At 37.7% G+C, this 22,645-nt stretch overlaps 1 protein-coding gene and 2 long non-coding RNA genes across 3 annotated transcripts; 2 read left to right on the top strand and 1 right to left on the bottom strand.

Annotated features, from left to right (window-relative positions):
- Window positions 1-1,447: 1,447 nt before the first annotated feature.
- Window positions 1,448-4,782, bottom strand: LOC122328703. Its single transcript, XR_006247821.1, has 3 exons — window positions 3,182-4,782; window positions 2,808-2,840; window positions 1,448-2,094 (listed from the first exon to the last, which is right to left on the bottom strand). It is a non-coding gene; the product is annotated as an uncharacterized LOC122328703 (long non-coding RNA).
- Window positions 4,783-4,972: 190 nt separating this feature from the next.
- tcf21 (transcription factor 21) lies at window positions 4,973-6,390 on the top strand. Its single transcript, XM_043224541.1, has 2 exons — window positions 4,973-5,663; window positions 6,246-6,390. Exons 1-2 carry the CDS (start codon window positions 5,106-5,108, stop codon window positions 6,333-6,335), a joined length of 648 nt encoding a protein of 215 aa, XP_043080476.1. The 5' UTR covers window positions 4,973-5,105; the 3' UTR covers window positions 6,336-6,390.
- A 6,268-nt stretch (window positions 6,391-12,658) lies between these two features.
- On the top strand, window positions 12,659-21,907 carry LOC122328702. The gene is made up of 6 exons (XR_006247820.1): window positions 12,659-12,826; window positions 13,751-13,802; window positions 14,127-14,244; window positions 19,859-19,926; window positions 21,545-21,680; window positions 21,779-21,907. It is a non-coding gene; the product is annotated as an uncharacterized LOC122328702 (long non-coding RNA).
- The last annotated feature ends 738 nt before the right edge of the window (window positions 21,908-22,645 follow it).

The following is a 22,645-nucleotide window of genomic DNA, read 5'->3' as shown; positions in this document are numbered from 1 at the left end:
AGTTTGGGGGTTGTTAGCTGTCTGAGCTGTCCTCACTGGTCTGTACTCTCATCCTGATGATAACGCTCTCTCTGTGGACACAGAAACCTTTCGCTTTATAGATTGTGCTGGCTCTGTTCATTTGAAAATCTGTCCCATGTGACTCCCTCCCACAGTACTCACATGCACAAAGATTGCATCTTTCCATCTCGGCCTCTGTCTTCCTATCTGTCCCGCTCTGTCTCCATCATAGTTTTCACAGTATGAAGTTTCATGCACCTGGTGAGTTTGAGCGTGTGTGTGAGCGTAGAGTTTAAGCGATGAGAAGAGGAGCAGTAGGTTGAGTGTGATGAAGCTCATATAGAGTAGAGAGTCGTTTATCTATGGCTGTGTGAGAGATATAATGTAAATAACCTCGGCCTCACACGATCGATTTATCAGACCTTCGGCTCAATCTCCCATAAACACAGCTTTGTGGTGACCCCACATCTGTCCAGCCGTCCCCACATGCACAACTTTAAGATGAATCCATAGTGTGTGAGTGTAAGAAAGTGTAAAAAAAGTCTGCCTGCCTTTTATATAAACATTATATAAACTTTAAATGAACTAGTGAGAATTATTACTTTTTAAAAAACGATATATATGTATATATATACTCATCAGCATTTGGAGTGGATCAAAAAATTTAATCAAAGGTTCATCATCATAGGTTTTAGGACAACTTTGATAAATGGTCAAATGTTGACTACTGTATATATATATATATATATATATATATATATATATATATATATATATATATGTGTGTGTGTGTGTGTGTGTGTGTGTGTACTGTGTATATTTATTATGTAACTATAAATACATGTACAGTATATATTTTGAAAATGTTTACATTTTTATAGTTATATTTTCACATTTTTCTTAAACATACACACGCGTTTGTATTTATTTATGCATAATAAATATAGACAGTATACACATATATTATGTAAACAAATGTATTTATTTTGAATGCAATTAAATGTGATAAATCATTTGACAGCACAAAAAAAAAAAAAAAAATATATATATATATATATATATATATATATATATATATATATATATATATATATATATTTTTTTTTTTTTTTTTTTTTTTAAATGTACAGTAATCTTATTTAATTTTTAATAATATAAACATTTTAAAATATATTTACTTTTTTGTACTTAAACTATATTTTGTAAATGGAAAAACAAAGACAATAAAAGACCCTTAAGTATTTTGGCCTCACTGACTCTGTAATTGAAATGATGGATAAGAAAAACAGGTTCATTAAAAATGTTACTGGAACTATTATATGTATTTATTTTAAAACTAGAAAAACCATATGATTCTAGTCACACTGCACTATATTATTTGGAGACAATAAAACAAGATACAAATTTGACAATATATGGAGCCTGGTTTGTGTGTGTGTGGGTATGTGTGTTTGTGCATGTGTGCATTTCCATGGCTTCATGTACTTTGACATCTGAACGTGGAATGTGTTTATTAGAACATTATTTTGAACGTTTATGTTTGTGTCTTCTTTAAAAAATGCACCGTTTTAAGCAATAATTCAGCGCATCACGGATTTACAACAATAGATACACCCCAAAGATGAATTATTGTTTCCATCTTCATGCAATAACTTACAAAGGCTGTATCGTTGACCACTGACAATCGCTGTAAGGGTTTCACTTTGTTTTGAGCAACACCTGCCAAAGAGCCCAGCAGCACGGCATCTCCCTTGCATTGTTTAAAACGATTTTTCTTTGAAAGTATTCGTGTCCGGCGTTGTTGCGTCCTCCTTAAAACTTCGCGACAAGGCAAAGCACTTGTGCATTCCAACTGTGGACATTGACCTTGGCAGTTAGCGGCTCGAACGCAGGGGAGTAACACCACCACTCCCAGCCTCCCTACCCCAAAACACACACAAACATAAACACAAGCCACACACACATCCGCAAATACAACACATGCACAGCTGCAAGACATCTTGATAATATCTGACAGCCGATCCACTCCAGGTCAGCGTTCATCCCAGACTGCACTCCGTGCCCTCGTCTCTCTCCTCGCTTGCGTCCGTGTCCCTTGTGACACAGCAACCATCCCACAGGTCAGATGCACAGACATAACTGTATATGATTATCTAAACAAAAAGCTGTAATCTCTAAAATGCATTGTATGTGTCAGGCTTCCTCTTTTAAAAACAGAGTCCTTAGGCAGCATTTAAAACCACACCATCCATCTATATTAAACAGTTTGTCAGTTATAAAGTCTTTCATGAGGTGTTATGTTTTTGTTAAGAGACTCCACAATGTTTGACCCAAGAGCTGCCTAAATGGATAATTTGTATTCAAGTCAGTAAATCATCGTTTTTTTTGTCTTGTCTTGTTTTGTTATTCTAATTCATCTTTTTATTTTTTACCAGGGTCGTCACTTAAAATTTTTTCCCGTCCTAGAGTTTAGTTTTGGCCTGGAAGCGCCATTTGTTAGCTGCCACGTTGCAGCGAGTGTGTCGTTGAAGTACATGTAAGATTAAGTGTGTGTGCAGTTGCTGTTATCTGTCATCTTGCGAGTTGGGTGACCGTCTCTCCTTTTTGTTTGAGTGTGTGTGTGTGTGTGTGTGTGTGTGTGTGTGTGTGCGCGAGCTCTAAGTCGGATGTGGACATGTGAGTGTCCAGTTTCCAGTAACCTTTGACCCTATACAGCTAATTAGTGATATCCCCACTAACACCACTGAGAGCTTCACATTCTGCGGCATTTGTTCAATCATTTTTCATTTACAAAGACTGCTGCTCACCTGTTGCTGTCTGTCACCGTTTCTCCAGAAGAACTGAAAGACGAATGAAATGCAGTTAGTGATTACGAAAGATTTTTGAAATAGATATCATATATGGTCATTATTTCCATATATTATAAAATGCATGAAAAATGTGTATTTTGTAATGCCTTTATTTATATAATAAGGATCATTTAAGCAGTATTTGATTGGTCGTCTTTGTTTAGGTTTTTTGGACTGTAGATGAAGATTATATATGTTTTAAAATGTGACTAATAATATATATTAAAAATTATACAATAGTAAATATGATTTGTTAAAGCTACACCTGAGTTCCCTTTATAATGTCATTTAATACAATATATGAACTGTTCTGTATTAGGTTGTCTGTTTACCTTTCAGGGTTTTAGCGTCAGGGAAGATGAGAGAGCTCAGTCTGAGAGTGACTGTGGAAAACAGTGGCTATTTTAAGCTCTACACATAACGCTGCTCCAGGACAGGACGATTAATCTTATATCCCGCTTTTATTTTCTTTTGACCAGCCCACCCACCAAGGAGGAAGAGAGAGACAGACTCACAGTCTTACCATATCCTTATACTTTTTACATGCATGCAGTGAGCATCTGTAAAAGTTCAGTTTAAGATAACTGAAAATAACTATCTTTGATTTATCACACCTGCAATCTCTGGAAAACCTGATACACCGCTGCAAGAAACAAGATCTGTCCATTCATCTGTCAGGTTAAGAACTATGGCAAGGTTAAAATACCTTTGGTAATTTGCTGTGGTAGAGAGCGCAGAGGGATGCTGTTTGTGAGACACCGGAACTCTGAGGTGTCAGAGGGCAGATCTCTGGAGATTCGTTCTCCTCCTTTGGTAATCTCTAAACTTGCAATTAGCACGTGGACGTCTCGTTCTTTTTGCAATTTTACACATTCGTTTAATCTGCGTCTATATAACCAGGGGCATCTAAGGATGATGGGCACTAACTAACGTGCTGAGAGGAGAGCGGATGCCCCGCGTGTGTCCTAGCAATCATCACCTGATTTAAAACCACTCTTGACTCGCCTTCAGCCGCGCCACTTAGAGCTCGCACAGATCGGGATGTTTTGGCTTGAATTAGTCGGTTGTATTAGAGACCGGTGTGGGTACCATTAAAATAGCAAAACATGGGGTTTGGGGACGCGGAGTATCCATTTCACGTGCCCCTCCGGAGGCGCCAGTGGGCCATATGAGACGCTTCTCGTGGGATCCTATTAGAGGGCATCGGTGCTGAAAGCTGCACGGACTCTCCCATGAGCAATGCGTGATTACGCGTGGGGTCACTACTGTACCATTTTATGAATCCCACTGTTCCGGTGCGCGCACAACCGTTATTTCCGGTCAGAGACACACCATTAAAAAAACCTCAGTCAAATGCCACCCGGCAACTCCAAGGAATTCAGAGAGCGTGCGCGAGTGATGCTCAGCGTGAACGCAAACGTTTACGTCTGTCAGCAGCTATACAATATAAATGCGTAGCTATTCTATTTCCAACAGATAATACGGAAAACAATGCGTTTTAAAAATGCAGAATTCAATCTTAACGTAGCATTTTAATAATAATGGTAATAATATTAGTAATTATTATTATTACAACGTTTTTGCGGAACAAATGCTATATAGCCATTTGCATTAATAACTGAAACCAAATTGGAGTGAAAGGAAAGTTTTTAGTTCTGATTATTAGACATTTCTTTGAAATGAATAATATAAAAATTACATTTCTTGTGAAATCTATACGTTTCTTAACTGAAACCTGGGGTAGAATGTTTTACTGACAGCTACTGAGGAAAGAAGAGGCTGAATTGTGATCATTAATTTGATCTTTTATTAGAAACATTTACAATTCTATTACATTTTAAAACAACAAATATGTTTATTAAATGGAGGTTTATTGCAGTTTTATTGTCATTGAATAACTAATAGACTCATAGCCTATAATATAGCGAATAATACGTTTATTAAAAAGTACATACTATTTTACTAATACAGAAAAATACTGAAATTTTTTTTTAGAATAGGCTAGACATGCACCGTAAAATAAAACGTACAATTTATAGCCATTTTTTTTGTTTCTGTATACATGCATATGCGGGATAAATGACAATATAATCACTGCAATACTGGTGCACCACTGTGATTATCTGAGCAGGTTTAGTGCTTGCTTCCACTAAGAGTGTGTTGCCGCGTGCAGGGGTTACGCCCCTGAGCGCGAGAGATAAATGCTAAGATCCTTTGGCTCGCGAGTTGCAAGTTGCTCTCATTCCCCGCTCGCGCATGACGCGTATCTGCTCTGAAGGCAGTCGCGTTATCTTCAGGTCCCTTCAGAGAGCCACAATCTCAAGTCTCCTCGTGCTTACTTTTTGTCTGCTACATCTTCGTCTTCAGCTCAACATGTCCACCGGCTCCATCAGCGATGTGGACGAATTTCACGAGTCTGAGCTGCTGGATGGTCTTTTGAAATTCGGTTCCGGTAAAGATCCGGGGACGTCAAACGAGAGCACGGAGGACAGTTCCAACTGCGAAGGGGCATCGGTTACCGAATGTACGGGGAAAAGGCGCAAATCGGCCGCCATGCGTAAATCGGCACCTAATGGCGTGGCCCAGGAGGGCAAGCAGGTCCAAAGGAACGCGGCGAACGCGCGCGAGAGGGCGAGGATGCGCGTGCTGAGCAAAGCCTTCTCCCGGTTGAAGACGACGTTACCGTGGGTTCCGCCGGACACCAAACTCTCCAAGCTGGACACGCTGCGGCTGGCCTCCAGCTACATCGCGCACCTGCGACAAATACTCGCCAACGACAAATACGAGAACGGCTACATACATCCAGTCAACCTGGTAAGAGACTTTTAAAAAACGTTTTGAAAAAGAAAATAAGCAAGCAAGATGCGTTAAGTGTACGTATAATGCAACACATTTTCTTGATTATAGCAAAAATCTGTTTCCAGCTAATTAACAGTAACTTCTGTTAGTTCTATAAGAATTTTGTATGTTTTTTTCAGTTTGAGTTTCAATTTAAATTCAGTTTGCATTTCAAATTTCAGTTCGATTTTATTCAATATTGCAAAGGTGATTTTGGCGACACTTTGAATTTACCTAGGCCTACAAAATGGAGACAGAAATTAAACTTTTCAGTTTTAGTGTGTTGAATTGTTTTGAAAAGAACTGGAAGCAGAAATGTAATTTTATAATATGCATGATAAATTATCTGGCCTGCTATGGAAATGATTCCTTCCGAAATGATATGCTACATCTGGCTTTTTATCAAGTAGCTACTTGATAAACGGTATGGGATAACTACATTGTGTAGATTATGTTTAACATATAAATATTTAAAAGGCAAACATAAGTTATCAGTTCACAATTATTTGTATTGTTTGCCTATTTTAACCGAACATTCATTTATATTTTTTTCCACAGACGTGGCCCTTTATGGTGGCGGGCAAACCGGAAAACGAACTCAAAGAAATGCTGAATTCTACACGTTTATGTGGGACTACAGCGTCCTGAGGCACCCGATGGACTTAAAACAAGGACCTATTTGAAATATTTTAATTAAACAAAAGAATAACACTTCATCTCCTATCTAAACACACGAGTGGGAATAACTGGGGACAACATCCTCACTCGCATTCCTGTAAAGAGATATTGATATCTATTTAAATATTCACACCTGGGCGTCGCTGGTTCGAGGCAACGGTGTGGGATTTTATGCAACTGTTTTTTTTTTTGGTTTTTTTATAAAGATACTGTCATCACTTTTTTTATTAAAAACACGAGAATCATTATATGTAGGGCTTCGGTGACGCAGAATGTCATAACATCACGCGCCTTTGCTGTTGGCATTAGAATAACTGTAAATAAAAAAAATGTTATAGTTTCAAGTGGCGCAAGTCACCTCTTTGATCGAGCACGGACGGAGAGTTCATGTTTATTCACTTTGCTTTGACCTGTGTGAACCTTGTTATCATTTCGCCCCACCTTTTTCTCTCGAGATCTCCGGCGAGAAGACGTGTCGCCCTGTCACCCTGCCTGCAGAAAGATAACGTGATTAATTCTCGTAATCGGAAGAAACGCAAACCTTCCCTTTATCGTGATATATCTGTCATCAGATAAGCGTGGCTTTAACCGTTTTGGAAATCGGAGCGGGCGCTTCTTCGAGAAAACTCCTCCAAAAACTCTTTTAATTCCCCCGACTGTGATTTTTTTAAGTAGTCGTCGCAGAAAAAAAAATGCAGGCTGACGTGGTCCGTGTTTAAGGTCAGTTGTTTTTAGGCCAGTAAATCGCGCGGCTCTTAATCTCACTGTGCAGCCGTTGTTTAATTTCGCGCGGGGTTGTGACCGTTATGTTTATAGCGCGCGGACAGATATTTATGCGTCACTCCTCTGAGGGGCGCGAGAGCACCGGTTGCCCGGAGTTACCGATGATGGGACGCCCGATGTCACGGCCACGCCGCGGGCTTACAGCTTAGAAAAACACTGCCCCCGCGCATATAACTGTATTCCACATTAAACTAGTCATCGCTGCTCTCGCGCAGAGTTACAGAAATCCGCGCGGTGAGACGAAACGGTTTGATGGCGCAAGACAATAACAAGCCCGCCGCCGTCATCCATCACGCGCTGTTATTATAAGGAGAGGCTGAGGGGTGATCTGTGCAGGACTGGGAGAGAGGGAGGCTTACGAGCACACACACACACACACACACACACACACACGCTTGGGCAATAAAGCAGCTCTAAACATTGTGAAATCTTCTGATATGTCTTAAAATGAAGTATGGTTATAGGAATACTTTTTATACATTTTAGGCCCAAGGGTTTTAAATGGGATGTTTCGGTGGCTAGGCTATTTAGTTAAAACAATAACAAAAACAATATGCAAAAGTAAAATAAAATCAATAGTGTTTATTTGTAGTCTTAACGAGCTTTTAAAATTGAATGGTTGACTATGCATTTTATATTATACACGTATATTTATAAATCGATTTTTTTTTCCTTTGGGCAATTTTTTTAAACCGCACTTTTAGTTTTTCACTTGTTTTATTTGTTTTCGAGCGTTTTTTATATGCAGAAAATAGTTTCAATCTGCCGAGACAATTAAGGTGACATTTGCACTGCGCAGACTTTTAAAGGCACTCCAGAGGATGTGAAAATATTTATATCTCACGCTAATACGTTTTAAGAGACGTCTTTTTCTCACGGACGCCGGAAAGCTCCCCTCACCTCCCCTCAGAGAATAATACAGAAAGATCTTTTCTTTCCCCCCTGCTTCGTCTTCTTTTTCTGTCATCATCTAAAAATCAAAAGAAATTATTTTTTATTATTATTTGAAGGAGTCCTCCTTCCTTCCTGTGCGAAGCGCACGTTTGTCGTATATATATATATATATATATATATATATATATATATATATATATATATATATATATATATATATATATATATATCATATCACACGGATAAGTTAAGGCGCTCCATCACCGCAAGACCACCGCAGAGAACACTGAACACTGGCCGGGTCAGCTGCGCTCTGCCCGGCAGCGGGAGGAGGAGGAGGAGGCAGGGAGGGTCGGTCATTAGAAAGATAAAGTGGACCCTGGATTCCCATGCGCTGCGAGAATATGGCTAATTGTTTTGTTGGACGGCTGCCCAAAGCACTCTTTTATAGTCCTAAAATCTCTTGAGAGGGAACATTGGCATGTGGTCTAGATGCGCATAACTAAAAACCGCCAGATAAGAGTGCGTGTGTGTCAGCTAAAGTTTATGATGAGACTTAGACGTCGGTTTTAAACGGCTAATGTTAAACCGCTCGTGTCTGGATTGCATCTGAGCTGGTACGTCACCCTTCACTCAAAACCCAGTTCCTTTAAAAGTTTTTCCAGTGGCTTAGCAACTTTATTTATACTTGACATGAAACAACACAGAAACTAAATGGCCAAAACCCTTTAAAACGTTCTTTCGTGAATGTGCGAGAAACCGCATCAATCACGACACAATAGGTTTCAGCACCAGACACTGAACAGCGACTGAAGAGCTCAATCAGTCTCACTACTGTAGGTTACACCACAGACGAAAACCAACATTGCAGCATTATGTAAGCTATTCATTTTGCAGGCTGTATTAAGACCAAGTGCACTACAGTATAAAAGCGGCACAACTAAACGTAAGAGTTTGTTTCACTGTAGGTGTGCTTGTGCAAGCCTACAGCCTATATTTAAAAAAAAAAAAAAAAAAAAAAAACAACTAAAAACAAGCTTTTAAAATAAGTCGTTTAATTGTCCTATACCGTTTAAATAAATCCAAACTGGCAACCTGCAGTGATGTGTTGAGTTTCACTGTTTAGACCACTCTGAAATATTACTGATGAAGTTTGAAACTCATATCCGTATGTATTTTTTGTTCTTCGTTATTATACCTCTAATATTAGTGGGGTTTGAATTCTTGGGGATCGCTATGAATCAATTAATATGGACTATTAATGACCATTATTTACAAAAGCTTAATGTTTTTACATACGTTGGGATTATTTAAGGGGGGAGTATATTAATACGATGTTTATAAAAGTTGTAAATAATACAATGATAACTGGAGTATTTTTACAAAAAATAATAAGTCTTTCAAATTATTTGTAAAATTTACTATACATTTTTGAGACAAAATTGTTTCAATGTACATCTATATATATATATATATATATATATATATATATATATATATATATATATATATATATATATATATATATATATATATATATTTTTGTCATTAACTTGTGTTTTCGTTCTTAGCTTCTATTATATTATTATTATTTAATCCTTAATGCAGTGTGTCGTGCAACGGTTAGTGCTGGACCCACTTTCATGCAGAAATGCAATATTTCAGCTAAAGGTCGACCATGTCCTGCAGAGGGAGCTATAATACAGATGTTCACAGTACATCTAAATTGTGTCACCGAGAGTTCAAAAAAATGGCCATAGGGTGGCAGTAAGACCGCAGACAGTCAGCTAATCGCTCATTTCTTTTAGTTTGGCTTTTCATGGCAATCGTGCATGTAAGCCTATCAGCATATCTGCTATGAAATGAATCATTTCAAAAGCTAAGATAAAAGCGTCCCACTCATGAGTACATGCTTGTAGAAGTCACCCATCCCCCCACATATCTATATATGCAGTGTGTTACTAACGCATTTGTGTGTGCCTGTGTCTGGTGAATCAAGGCTAAGCTACATCCATTTGAGTGAAATTGACCAGCTTCTCAACTGCCCCCGCCACCATATGCGCAGCTTTAAATTCAACCCAGAAGTCTACCGCACATTAAAAACACACAAAGACCGTCCTTCATCTCTTAAGTATTTCATTAGAAAGTGTATTTTAAATCGAAGCGAATGTGTGTGTGACTGTGTATTTTGACTCGTTTGGATAAGTGTGCAGCCAAGGGGTGGATCATAGTGAAGTCTTGTAAACCGTGCCATGATGAAAGTGCAGCGAATAAATGGCTCAAAGCATCACACAAGGTAAATGTTACAGAAACACGAGCGTGTGTACAGGGTGTGAAATGTTTGTCCAGGTGGGGGTGATTACTGATTGAGTGGTGCGCTAGAAGAGTCATTCACTGCGAATCCTGTCCTTTGAGAATAAGCAGGTGTTTTTAAATATAAAAGATTTTTGAGGGAATATTATGCGTTCAGTACAAGTTAAGTTCAGCTGACAGACTTTGTGGTGCAATATTTATTACCACAAAAATAGTGACTCATCACTCGTTGTCTTTAAAAGTAGACAAATTTGAGGTTACTTTGAGGAACTTGAAGCTAAAAGTGAATTTTTCTTTTTCTTTTTAATTTTTCTGCGCTTTATTTTTGGTGTCAAGATGTTCTCATAATCTCACCTTTAATTTTGATAAACTCAGTTGAAATATCTTTTTAACTAAGCATTCGCATAATGCTTCTCATAAACCTATTAAATCTATATCCGACCAGCTTTGGCTTTCCTCATTAACTGAATACATGATGTTTACAAACCAGAAATATGCATTATTGTACAGCTGTATACAATATGGACATTATTTTAACACACTCCTCTTTTTTTATGACGACCGAATACTTCCTTAACAAATAATTTTGAAAGTGATTCCGATATTATTACGCTGTATATAGTCGTGGTGTTTAATTTTAAAACATTTTTTAATTGTTGTAGTTGTTTTGATTCCAACTGGTCTTAATATTCTGAACCTAGAATACCTTGACCTTGTTTGTCTTTCTCATTTCTCTCTGTCCAGTCTGCATGCCTAAAAAGTCTGTAAAGATGACTTTATCCAGGACTTTAAAACCCACTGCTGTTTCTGCACCCACTTTCTTTAACTAAAACTCAGCTGTGTGTGTGCATATGTTACGGCGTGTGCTGCTCCCTGCTCAAGCGTACACCTCCCTGATAGCCACACGGATCCAATTAAAGCTGGAATTCCCGAACTAAAGACTGGAATCATTCACGTCTCCACCTCCGTGATATTCCAGGGTGTCCCCAACCATGTGCTCTGTGTTTGTACGTGTGCATAGAAGCGTCAAGTCTGCATGTGTTTGAGAGTACTTCTGCATAAGCATGCAAACGTGTGTGTGTGTGTGTGTGTGTGTGTGTGAGGGGAATTCTGAAGTTAATTGAGAGCGGGTGAGGTTCCCACTCTCCAGCAATGAACGCTGTAATAAGACTGTGTTTGGGCTGAGACAGGGAGAATGTCTGATTTTAGCGTTCCTTTAAACAAAAGTGAACAGTGCTCTCATTCAAAACAGATGGTGAAGGTCAAATCGAGGAAACAGTGACAGGAGCGAGCGAGGGAAGAAAGAGCGACAGACAGACGGAGCGAGAGAGACAGAGAGGGAGGAGGACAATAGAGACAGATCGAAGAAGAGGTAGAGGGGAAGTGAGGTGAGGTACTAAGGAAAAGAGAAAACGGGTGAAAAATAGCGAAAAATAAACTCAGCTGGAATTTCTGATCCTTTGTGGGATGGGAATGTTTATCCACTGTACCTGGATAAATGAGAGCGATGTAACCCTGATTAGTCAATCACTTACTAGACACAAGGTTAAAATCACACTTCATTGTTATATAGCCTATTTATATTTTTAGAATATATTTATTTTTTCATTTATATTAAATCCATAGGGTTTCATGTTGCCTTTGTATACTGATGTTTGTATGCACTGTAAATGATGCGACATGACTAAACTAGCAATTAATCGATTGAGCTGAGGTGAGGTACTAAGGAAAATAAAAAAAAAGAGTGAAAAAGAGTAGTGTAAAATAAACTGTGTGGGATGGGAATGTTTATCCACTGTACCTGGAAAAATGAGAGAGATATAACCCAGGTTAGTCAAACACTTAACTACTCACAAGGTTAAAATCATGCTTCTTTTTAATTTTATATTTAGAATACGTTTTTAATTGTATTTTAATTCATACTGTAGCCATATGATTTAAGGGTATACTTGAATGATGCACCATGACTAACCTGCACTAACTAAACTATCCACATTAGATCCTCGATTGAGTGCTTCAAGTATTCATACTGGCTTCTTTCACTGTGTCTCCGTTTGTCCACCCATGAGGCCACGATGCCCTTCCGGAGCGGCCAAGGATCACTTTTCACGCGACACCGGATAACAGTCTCCCTCCCGCTATTAATATTTAATCAAGCAGCGCGCCCGCTGCGGACAAATGATTTTTTATTTCTGACTGACGGCGGCCGCGGTCTCGAGTTACACGCGTCACGCGGGAACGAGCCTCGTGCCCCGGTGCTTCTGGCACGGCGCGCATAATCCACGCCAGTGCACGCGCTTGCCGCCAAAACCCATCAAGCGTCGCGCTGCAAGTTTGAGGACGCGACAGTTTCATTAATTCGGGATTACGGAGACTTTCCGTCTAATTTATATGGATTAAGATTGGTCTACTTATTGCTTCTTACCTGCGCATTGACATTGGAGATGTGTAGCTAGAGAAATTTGTGAGAGGTAAATTGCCTTTGTTAATAGTTGGCACATGGCATAAATGGGCCCTATAAATCAGTATTTACTGTACTATATTTTGGACATACCAATTTTCAGTATCAAGCAGCAAAACGAACTGTTTTATACAGCTAAAAATAGCTAGTCCCATAGAATTTACAAATGGCGGCAAAATGGTTATTAGTTTGTCGAAAGGAAACATTCAAAATTGTTGGCGTGCTTCTAGGACCTATTTAATTGGTAAGGATGTGAGGTTCTAGTGCTGTCAAATGATTAATCGCATCCAGAATACAATTATTTGTTTACGTAATATATGTGTGTGTACTATATATATATTTATTATATATTATGTAAAACATATATAGCATATATTTAAAAAAAAATTACTCATATGTATTTAATTTATATTACATATGAGTATATTCAATTATGTATTTATTATGTAAACAAAAACTTTTTTGGGATGCGATTAATCATTTGACAGCACGACTTCATACATAAAAATGTTTGTCTTGATATTTTTTGTTACGAATGTTCAGAAGTGCTTTAATTATAACAGAGCCCATTAGCAACTTTTAAAATATTACAACATTATCTTGATTAACTGATGATGTCATGAACACATCTGCCTTCTCATCAATTAAACTCCATTTCCCATGGTGCCTCAAGAGACACAAAAGGTCATAACTCAGGCTAGTCTCCTGTTACAAATCAATACTGGGAGTTATTGGCCTGGAACAGTAATTCATTAAGTGCCATATCAGATGCAGCGTAGTTTGGCACGTAACTAAAATATATGGCCAAAATCAAAAGTATTGAGAAATGTGTTTCAAAGTATCTCTGCATAATGACTTGGTCTGTTGTAGAATACACTGTATCTAATCCAATATTAAAATGGCCACAAATATTTACTGTTTGCACTGTCTTTAGGTCTGAACATCTGTATTCAAATGGACATGGAAGTGTCTACAGAACAGTGAATGTGAGTATCCAATGTTGTAAAAATAAAATAACTCTATTTGCTTTCTATAATACATATATATATATATATATATATATATATATATATATATATATATATATATATATATATATATATATATAGGTAGGTAGGTAGGTAGAACACTTCTTTGACTACCTGTTTACTTAAAATAAAACATTAGTGTGTGGGTGTATGTCATTTGCAGCCATATTTCCATTGTCTGGTGGTTTCTAGCTTCAGGCGTTGGTATGGCTTATTCTGTCCCATTTCCAAGTCTTCATTTCACTCGCTCTTTCTCATTTGTTTCTGTTCTTTTCTCTGAAGCTGTCTGTTTTTGGGACGGGCCAGGCTGAAAGGAGTTTTTTTTAATCAGATCATTTACTAAGAGAAACTAGAGACGTCCAGGGACCTGCGTTTGCCAGAGACACACCGGAGGATTACGGTATGACCCCCCAAGGACGCTCACAAATGTGCACACAAACACACCTACATTCTTAAACAGGCAAGAAAACAAATGTGCACAATCAGGAATAAATGTGCCGAAACACAATATTTATAACAATGAGGTTTCTGAGATTATGCTGATATCATTTGAAGAAGAGAGAGAGACACAACAGACAGACATCCCTTATAAACAGCGGCATACACATTGTCTCTCACACACCTGGTGTCCCTGTCCGTACCTGTGAGTGTGCTTAGCAGCTGTTGAGGCAGTCAGGGCCAGAATGTCCTGCACCACAGATGGCGCAAGCGTGGTTGGATAAATACAAGTAATGATTTATTGTATTTAAACGTATGAATTTGGTCAAAAGCCTGAAGTTTTCATGAGTGAGATGTTATCACTCTCTATGCTTTTTAAATCCTGAATTTTGAAGTGATGCCAAGTACAAATACTCAGACTGTGCGAGCGTGTATGTGTGTGTGGGTGAAGGGGACGGGATCATTTTACCCCAAAAATGTGGCAGCTACACAAAAGCATCCCATCCGGCTGGACCTGAGGGACCAGAGGAGGGAGGGGTTACCACGGCGATGGCAGAATCCAGGAAACTCGAGATGACATAAAAGAATGCATTAACAGAGACAGAGAGAGAGAAAAAGAGAGAGAGAGGTAATTCCAAGAGGGCAAAAAGAGGTAAAACAAGTTAATCATTTTGAACTGCTGTATGAATGAGTGCATGATTTGTGTGTGTGTGTGTGTGTGTGTGTTTGTACGCATTGTTTGTGCCTGGGATCCCATGTTTTTTGGGCGTGTTGAGGACACAGTGCGTCAGGTGTAACATTACTTCAGACAGATTCTGAGCTCTTCGCTGCATGCAATAAAAAAAAAAATTGCACATTAGATTATTAGTATTTCTGTAGAATGGTAGAGATTGTTATCAACTTCAGTGTTTGTTATCATCAAATTTAATTTGGATCTTTATGACCGACAAGTATTGAATACTGATAATTAATACTGAAAGGGATCATTCAACCCAAAATGAAAATTGTGTCATCATTTGTAATTTGTTACAGTTACTGAGAACAAAGGGGTTCCATTAGTATCTTCATACACAGATTTGATTAATTTCTTTCTTAAATTGCATTGACTGCTTTAAAATACGAGACACCAATGTTTCAGGAAATTAAAACAGTATAGGAGACAGGCTTATTCAGTAACTTTTTATTTTATTTTGTTTTTGGGTTGATGTATATGCTTTATTTTTTTTGCCCAATGCATTGTTAGATGCCAGTGTTTGCTAGCTAAGGATTTATTTCATTTCAACAGTTTCATAGCTCATAAACTATATCTCATGATTTGAAATCAGCAGTAAAAAAGTAAAAAAAGGTGCTGAAGTCAGATTTTGTAATCTATTGTATTACTTTAATGAAGTAATTGAAATCGTTTCACTGCTTATTGAATTTTAAATAGGGCAACTTGTAATCTGTAAGCTATGTACATTTAACAAGTAACTTTTCTAACACTGAGTACAGATTTCGGATGACATGAAGCTTAATAAACGATGACAGAATTTTTATGCTCAGATGAAGTAACCCTTTAACTTTCAGACATACTACTGGCTGCAGGACATAATAATCTTCAAAAAATTTAATGATGATAAAATTTACAGTTTTTTTTTTTAAATTGTCACAAAAACACAGGCATAAAAGAAACCGGAGCTTCTGTTAGGTAATGAAAAAATAATTAGCACTCTCTTGATAGCATAAGGCTTGACCCCTTGAATCAAGGATATGTATTGGTCGTTTGTCAGCCAGGTTCAGGTCACACTTGTTCAGTTGCAGCCTTGAAACGAAGCGAAGCGAAGGCATTATTTGAAATACGAACCTTGAATCGACTGCCTCACTAGGGTTAAAACAGCCAACCGTTTCATTATTAGCACACTTGGCCATCACAGTGGCCTTTGGATCACAATTAGCTCTTTTTTATGTTAAGCTTTATTTTCACTTTTTTAAAAAAAAATTACATTATGCTTGTGTAAGTGTAGTGTATACCACCCTTACACTTGAATAATGAAGGTGTTTGATGTTAAACAGTTTAAACAACAGGCTAATAGTGAATCTGCACACAGTACTCAAGTAATAATTTTGAAAGAATCTGTTTTGGTACCGTATGAACATAAAGGGACAAAACATTGCAAACGTAATTAGAACTGATTTTGCACTCCTGATTTTGCACAATACTGTGGTAAATAGAACTGATTTACCACAGTATTGTTAAGTTATCACAGGCATTTTGCAATATTTGATAAGATATAATCAAGGACAATAAAATGCATTCTAGTGAATTGGTTTGTTTACATAACTGTATAAGCAGTGGTATTTTGAAGGAAAATATGATTACATGGCCTATTTTGGTGACATTCATGATGGCTTTTTTGGTTGTTAAATACCGTTTTTATCATCATTTTTTATCTCATTTCACATGTAAAGTTATATATCCAGTATTTTCTTTACAGTCAAGTGACATACAAAACATGAATAATTAAAAAAAAAAGATCTGTTAGAAAATAACAGTAGGACATCATAGTTTGTAATTAAGGTTATCAATCAAATCAGTGGTCAGTGTACCACAAAAGTGTTTGTCCAGCAGTCTGCTCCTCTGCATCCTCTGATGACAGAGTGACTCCCTCTGGTTTGTGTGTCAATGCTGGCGCCAATGCTGGGGGGATTGGTTTTGTGTATGTATGTGTGTTTAGATATATGTGTGCAAGTCAGGGAGAGGGCAGTATGTTTTTTTTTTAACTATAAATTAGCAGATTCCAACCCTTCCAGTAAAACCTTCCCTTTGTTTAAATCTTAATGTTTTCATCAGTTAAATGGGTTGATATCCTCCATTTAACATTCTTTTTTTGTCTCTTAATGTTTGTTTCTCTTACTCTTTCACACACACATACACACCCACACACGTTAAACGCATGAAATAAATTCAGGTTTTAGAGTCCAGCAAGGTTGGTTGGTAGACGGTGACTAGTTAAACAATAGGTCAGTCAAAAAACTTTAATAATAGGTACTGTCCAACAGAACCATCTTTAAACAACACAGCTATGTGCTCATCAGTGTACAGTGCTTCCTCACAGCTCAGAGCAAATTAATTCTGTGCACTTTACGTGATTTAAATTTTTTTACAAATAAAGGGAAAAAAGTGTACTTTGATCATTGTAAATTAAAGTTATACCTGAAATAGCAACAGATTTGAGTAAACAGCCAGCTGAGTAAAACAGATCATTGAAAAATAGAAAAAGTGTGTGTTGGGGACTTGGTTCAATCCATTAGTTGTTGATTGAATGGTGTCAGATGTCAACTTGCAGTCCATTTTGAGAAAGGAGCAGGGTTTAAGTTTAGCATACATCACCAGTCAGTTTCACCAGAAAATCGAGTTTTGTCATTTTAATTAAAAGTTACAAGGTCAGAAATCTGTTATATAATGGCTCATTCAATTACTTAAAGTTGCCGTGTTGCATTTTTTAAAAATAAATGTAATAATCTGTACATTTTTGCTGTGCAACAAAGGATATCCAAGACTCATGTGTGCCAACAAAAAAAAGAAAATTATAGTAAAGATCAAATAGCTATAACAAATGAGTGTTTGTGCATAGAAGGGCCACAAAAAAATATAAAAGGAGCTCGTAATTATACTAATTCGATCATATTATTTCAGATTTAGTAATTCATGCAAGTTACATATTAGGATCCTATCACATTATTTTGAGGGCCTGAGTTGAGGAGGTATAATTAGAAAGTGATATTTGAGAGGCATTTCCAATGCATGCTCAATAAATGTGCATAATTTGATATGGTTTAAAGTGCCTCAAAGATCTTGCCAAAGTCAGATCCATGTTCTAGAGGTGGGAGTCACGAGTTTGATTCTTGCTCGTTTTGTGTATCATTCCCAACTTGACTGTCACACCATATTTTCCTATCGTCTCTGTACTGCCTCATCCCTGTAAAGTAGACCAGCACCAAAAAGAGATCTTTGAAATTGCACGTCCCTCTAGGCTGTCCTGACTTTAAAAAGTATGTTTCAGAGTTCGTGTCAGGGTAATTCTGAAGAAGAGCCAAGTTACTTTCATTTTGGACAAGTTTGACTGCCTTGTAAAAAAGTGTAAAATGAGAAAGGTGAGTTTGTATTAACCCCTTGTCAAGTGAGTGAGTGAACATGAAACATCTGGAGAAGTCTTGTGAAAGACTTGATTGGATCAATTGTTTTGCTGTGTTGATTAATCAGAGCACAATTTAATCCTGTTTATACCTAATGTTATATATAATCGTGATTCACAGTTTCCCACTTTGTGCAGCTAAAAAGCCAGTAAGACATACAAAAGTTGATCATGATATAAAGCTGAATCCAAAATTGGTGCAATCAGTGTCCTTGTACGTTTTAGTCAGGCTGATTTATTGAGGGCTCTGGCTTTGTCTTAATTTGGTGTCTCAAGACTCTCGCTGGGCTCGTAATTGTCAATTTAATTTCACAGTGACATTTCACAAAATTTTTACGGTCATATTTGCAGGTGCAGGTCATTGGTATGAAATGTGTTTTTTTTTTCTGAGCTGGTCGGGCAGACCTGTTCTCTGTCACTGCCAGCACTGAACTCTGAAGTTGAGAGTAATTGGGGACCTTTCAAACATGAGGTCATTAGCAGTGGAGATATACCACACCTAGAATCAAAATGAAAACATTTCTGTTGATATTCGTGCTGGAAGTTTATAATTAAAGCTCGGAAGGCTAATTAGTTGGATTATTAAGGCATGTTGAAGGAATGTGCTTCTAATGGAAAATAGAAACATGTGAACCGCTCTGTTTTCTCACTCTTTCATGCAGTTATTTTCTGATCATCTCTCTGCTAATATAACCCTCAGTGTTTATTTCCCCAAATGCACTCATTAGCAATGAAAACATTGTGCACGCTTTTACTCGCAGATCTTGGACAGAAGAGCATTGTATGTGTTTGTAAGTTCTATCAGGGATTTCAGATAGAGGCAGAGTTTGAGATCAGCAAGTCACATATTATCCTTAGAGATGGCCATCGTTGCCAGGACCTCAAAGCCAGGGCCGCAGCCTCAAAGCATGCTGGGAGTTGCATGCATTCCACTGTATCCACATCATTTTGGGGGTTGCGGGTAAGATGGGTTCACTGTCTGATCATGACTCATTGGTTAACAAATCATCTAATTCACTTTCAGTTTTTTACCTCTTCACCATGACTGCTCATAAACTTTAAATTGTGGTAGCCCACTAATTTGTATATACTGTGAGGACACGCACATGTTGACTTCAGTCCCAAGAGAATAAGTCAGTAGTCAGACACAAACTCCATTGGCAGCCAAAGTTGTGGTTTTGTTAAGTTCACCAGACTAACACAGTGGAATGCATTCATATTCCAGCAGTCATTAAAGTGGCAGTATGCAGATGTTGGTTATGTCAGATAATTTCTTCTCCACCTACACAAACATACTAATGCTTTATGAAGACATTATTCTCCAATATATATAACTTCTGCTACCTTTCCAGAGATGTATAAATTGCTAGTGTAATTTCAGTGTCTCAGGGTTTCTTCCAGTTGCAGATGACCAGTCAGGATCCAGTCTGGCATGAAGGAAGGATTCAGAGTGCTGCTGAGCCATGGAGGTATGTTACTAATTCACCTTATTATACAGTACATTATTGACTACTCATTGAGTCAGAGTTTGACTCTAAACCAAGAAAATTTCCCGCTGAATAGACTACATTGGCTCCACACCACGACTAAAATGGTTGACAAAAATGAAGAGTTGTGACTAGATTTAACATCTAGACCTGTGCAACATTTATGTGTGCATATGTGGTTTTGTCAGATGTCATGTTAGAGTGCATACCAGTGTTTCATGCATGTTGCAATGAGCACAATGCAAGCTGTGATGTCCAGTTGGCAAACAAATGACTTGCTCAGTGATTATACAATCAGTCAAAAGTTTGGAATGATTAGGCATTTTTAGAGTTTTTGAAAGATGTCTCTTATGCTCACTAAATCTGTGTTTATTTGATCAAAATTGAAAAAATATTTCACAGTATTGCTGTCTTTTTTGTATTTTTTGATCAAATAAATGCATCCTTGGGTGTCATTCAAAAACATAACTATAAAAAAAATAATCATTCCAAACATTTCACAAATATAAATATAGTGGTAAATTCTAAAAAAACTTTCACTGTTTTTACATTTTGGTTTAGCAAAATGTAGCGGAGTGAATCCGGTAATAAAGTTGAAACAGCTGTAATGTAATCTTTGTTTAGGAATACGACTGTAAAGTGATTGTCATGTTGGAAGCATATTCTGAACAACCAGCTTGAGAATGTAAATTTGGCAAATAAAAGTCAATTGGCTTGTAAATGTTTTGCTTTAGAAGCCAATGGCTCCCTTGTCATTTTTTTTTTTTTTTTTTGGTCTGGAGCTCTGCTGCATCTTTAAGGTACATGTCAAGCTCTTTATTCATTTAGCACTAAGCTTGCCTTGTGATACTTTAATGGAAAGTCCATGTGTCCATGAGAGAGAGAGAGAAAGAGAGAGAGAGAGGTTCTTTAGGTCCAGCCGACATGCTGAGTTAATGGAAGTAATCCTACACCCTAATGAAATAACAATGGTGCTGGACAGGACACACACATGCACACAGACACACAGACACAATTCCTCTCTGTCGCTCTCCTTCCCCTATGTCTCTCTCTCTCTCTGTCTAGCTGTTCGGATATGATATGCCCTCTAAACTCAGATTATGTTCAACTGTAGACATGCATCGCTGCTGTGACCTCCAGACAGCGCGTAGTCACATATAAAATGAGTTTAATTGCAGGCACCGACTTTATTTCCACATATCTGTTAGTTTAGGGAAGATGGTGAAAGTCTTTAAGTGATTTGACCTTTGCCCTTTTAGTCGATAATACCAAATTTTATTTAAAAAAAATAGTTTGTCTGCGTAATTTGTTTGCTGCTTTCTTAATGAAGGATGAAGTGCTTCAGTGGGATTTAAAGCCTGGCAAATAAAACTGCTTTCTTAGTTCCAAATATTTATGATTAGACCCGGAGTATCTAGTCTCTGCAAGAAAACAGAAGTCAGAGAGTACACAAACACATAAATACACACTATCCCGCATGTACATAGACATGTCAACTTAAATGAGTCAAACAGAAACTTATGCATTGTGCTGTATGAGGAAATGTTGTGAATGATTTCCAGAGGCAATTTTACTCTCTCTCTCTCTCTTACATGCAAAGACACATGGAACCTGATACCAAGACGTCTACATCAGCGACAATTCTAAAATAACAAACATGTCAGAAGTATTTCTGTCACATTCTCCTCTGCTCTCTCTGCCTCTGTTGATTGTTTCTGACTCGCTGAATTCACTGTGTAAGTGCTTCGGATCGTGAGCGTATTTTCTGGGCTCCTTTCTTCAGGTATTAGCAGAATTTATGAGGTGTTAAATATTTCCTTTGTTCCCCGAGCAGGCAGCTGCTGGAACCATCAGAGCCCACACGGCCAGGCCGAGTTCATTAGCCTGCTTAAGGAGCCTGTCTCTGGGGCTCAGTGACCACAGTCCTCCCCTGCCTCCCTTCTCTACACTTATCAAGAGTACGGTTACAGCACTTGAAATACTAATGAAATCTATTAAATAATGTCTTTTCATTACAGTCCGCCATTGATGCATGAATCACTGTTGAAAATGCAGAGGAGAACTACTGCACGGTCAAGCCACAGTACATTAATTACGCTCAAATAACCGACATTGGCGCTTTACAAATGACACTCAGACAGCCTGTTTGCAAAGCACCAACAAGCCTTTAGAGTTGATAAACTGTCATATTTAATTAGTTAATCACTGTCACCACAATAAATGTCCACATGCTGCTCTCTGTGCTACAACTTGGTTTAAACTCAAGTTTAAAAAAACGAAAATGAGGTCATCATTCACTCATCCTCATATCATTCCGAACAAGAATGCTTGCTTTTTTCTGTTGAAGCTGATTGAAAAAGAAAATCGTTTTGCTCACGATTATTCTTACTGGCCCCAATGTTTCTATCATTCAGCAGCTTAAAAGAAATTCAAAAAAGTGCTCTTTATCAACCTTGACAGGAATGGCTTTTAGATTAGTATACCAATTAAGCAGTATAGATTAATGTTTTTTGAAGAACAGCTGAAACATTGTTCAAAACATATTTTTGTGGTCCGCAAACGACAAAGCCATAAGAGTTTGCACGACATGTGGGTGAGTAAATAATGATAGCATTTTCATTTCTGTGAACTTACTTCTTAAATCGCTATAAAAAAAAACAATGTGAGACCGCAGATGAAGATTTCATGCTGCACTTATTGT

Source organism: Puntigrus tetrazona, chromosome 23 (genome assembly GCF_018831695.1).
Source record: "Puntigrus tetrazona isolate hp1 chromosome 23, ASM1883169v1, whole genome shotgun sequence".
Lineage (NCBI taxonomy): Eukaryota > Metazoa > Chordata > Actinopteri > Cypriniformes > Cyprinidae > Puntigrus > Puntigrus tetrazona.
This window is presented reverse-complemented; position numbering and strand designations above follow the sequence as displayed.

Excerpts from the sequence above, each read along its gene's own strand:
- tcf21 (XM_043224541.1), top strand. The coding sequence starts at position 5,106 with ATGACGCGTATCTGCTCTGAAGGCAGTCGCGTTATCTTCAGGTCCCTT. Across the intron at positions 5,664-6,245 it reads ACATACATCCAGTCAACCTG|ACGTGGCCCTTTATGGTGGC; the intron begins GTAAGAGACTTT and ends TTTTTTCCACAG.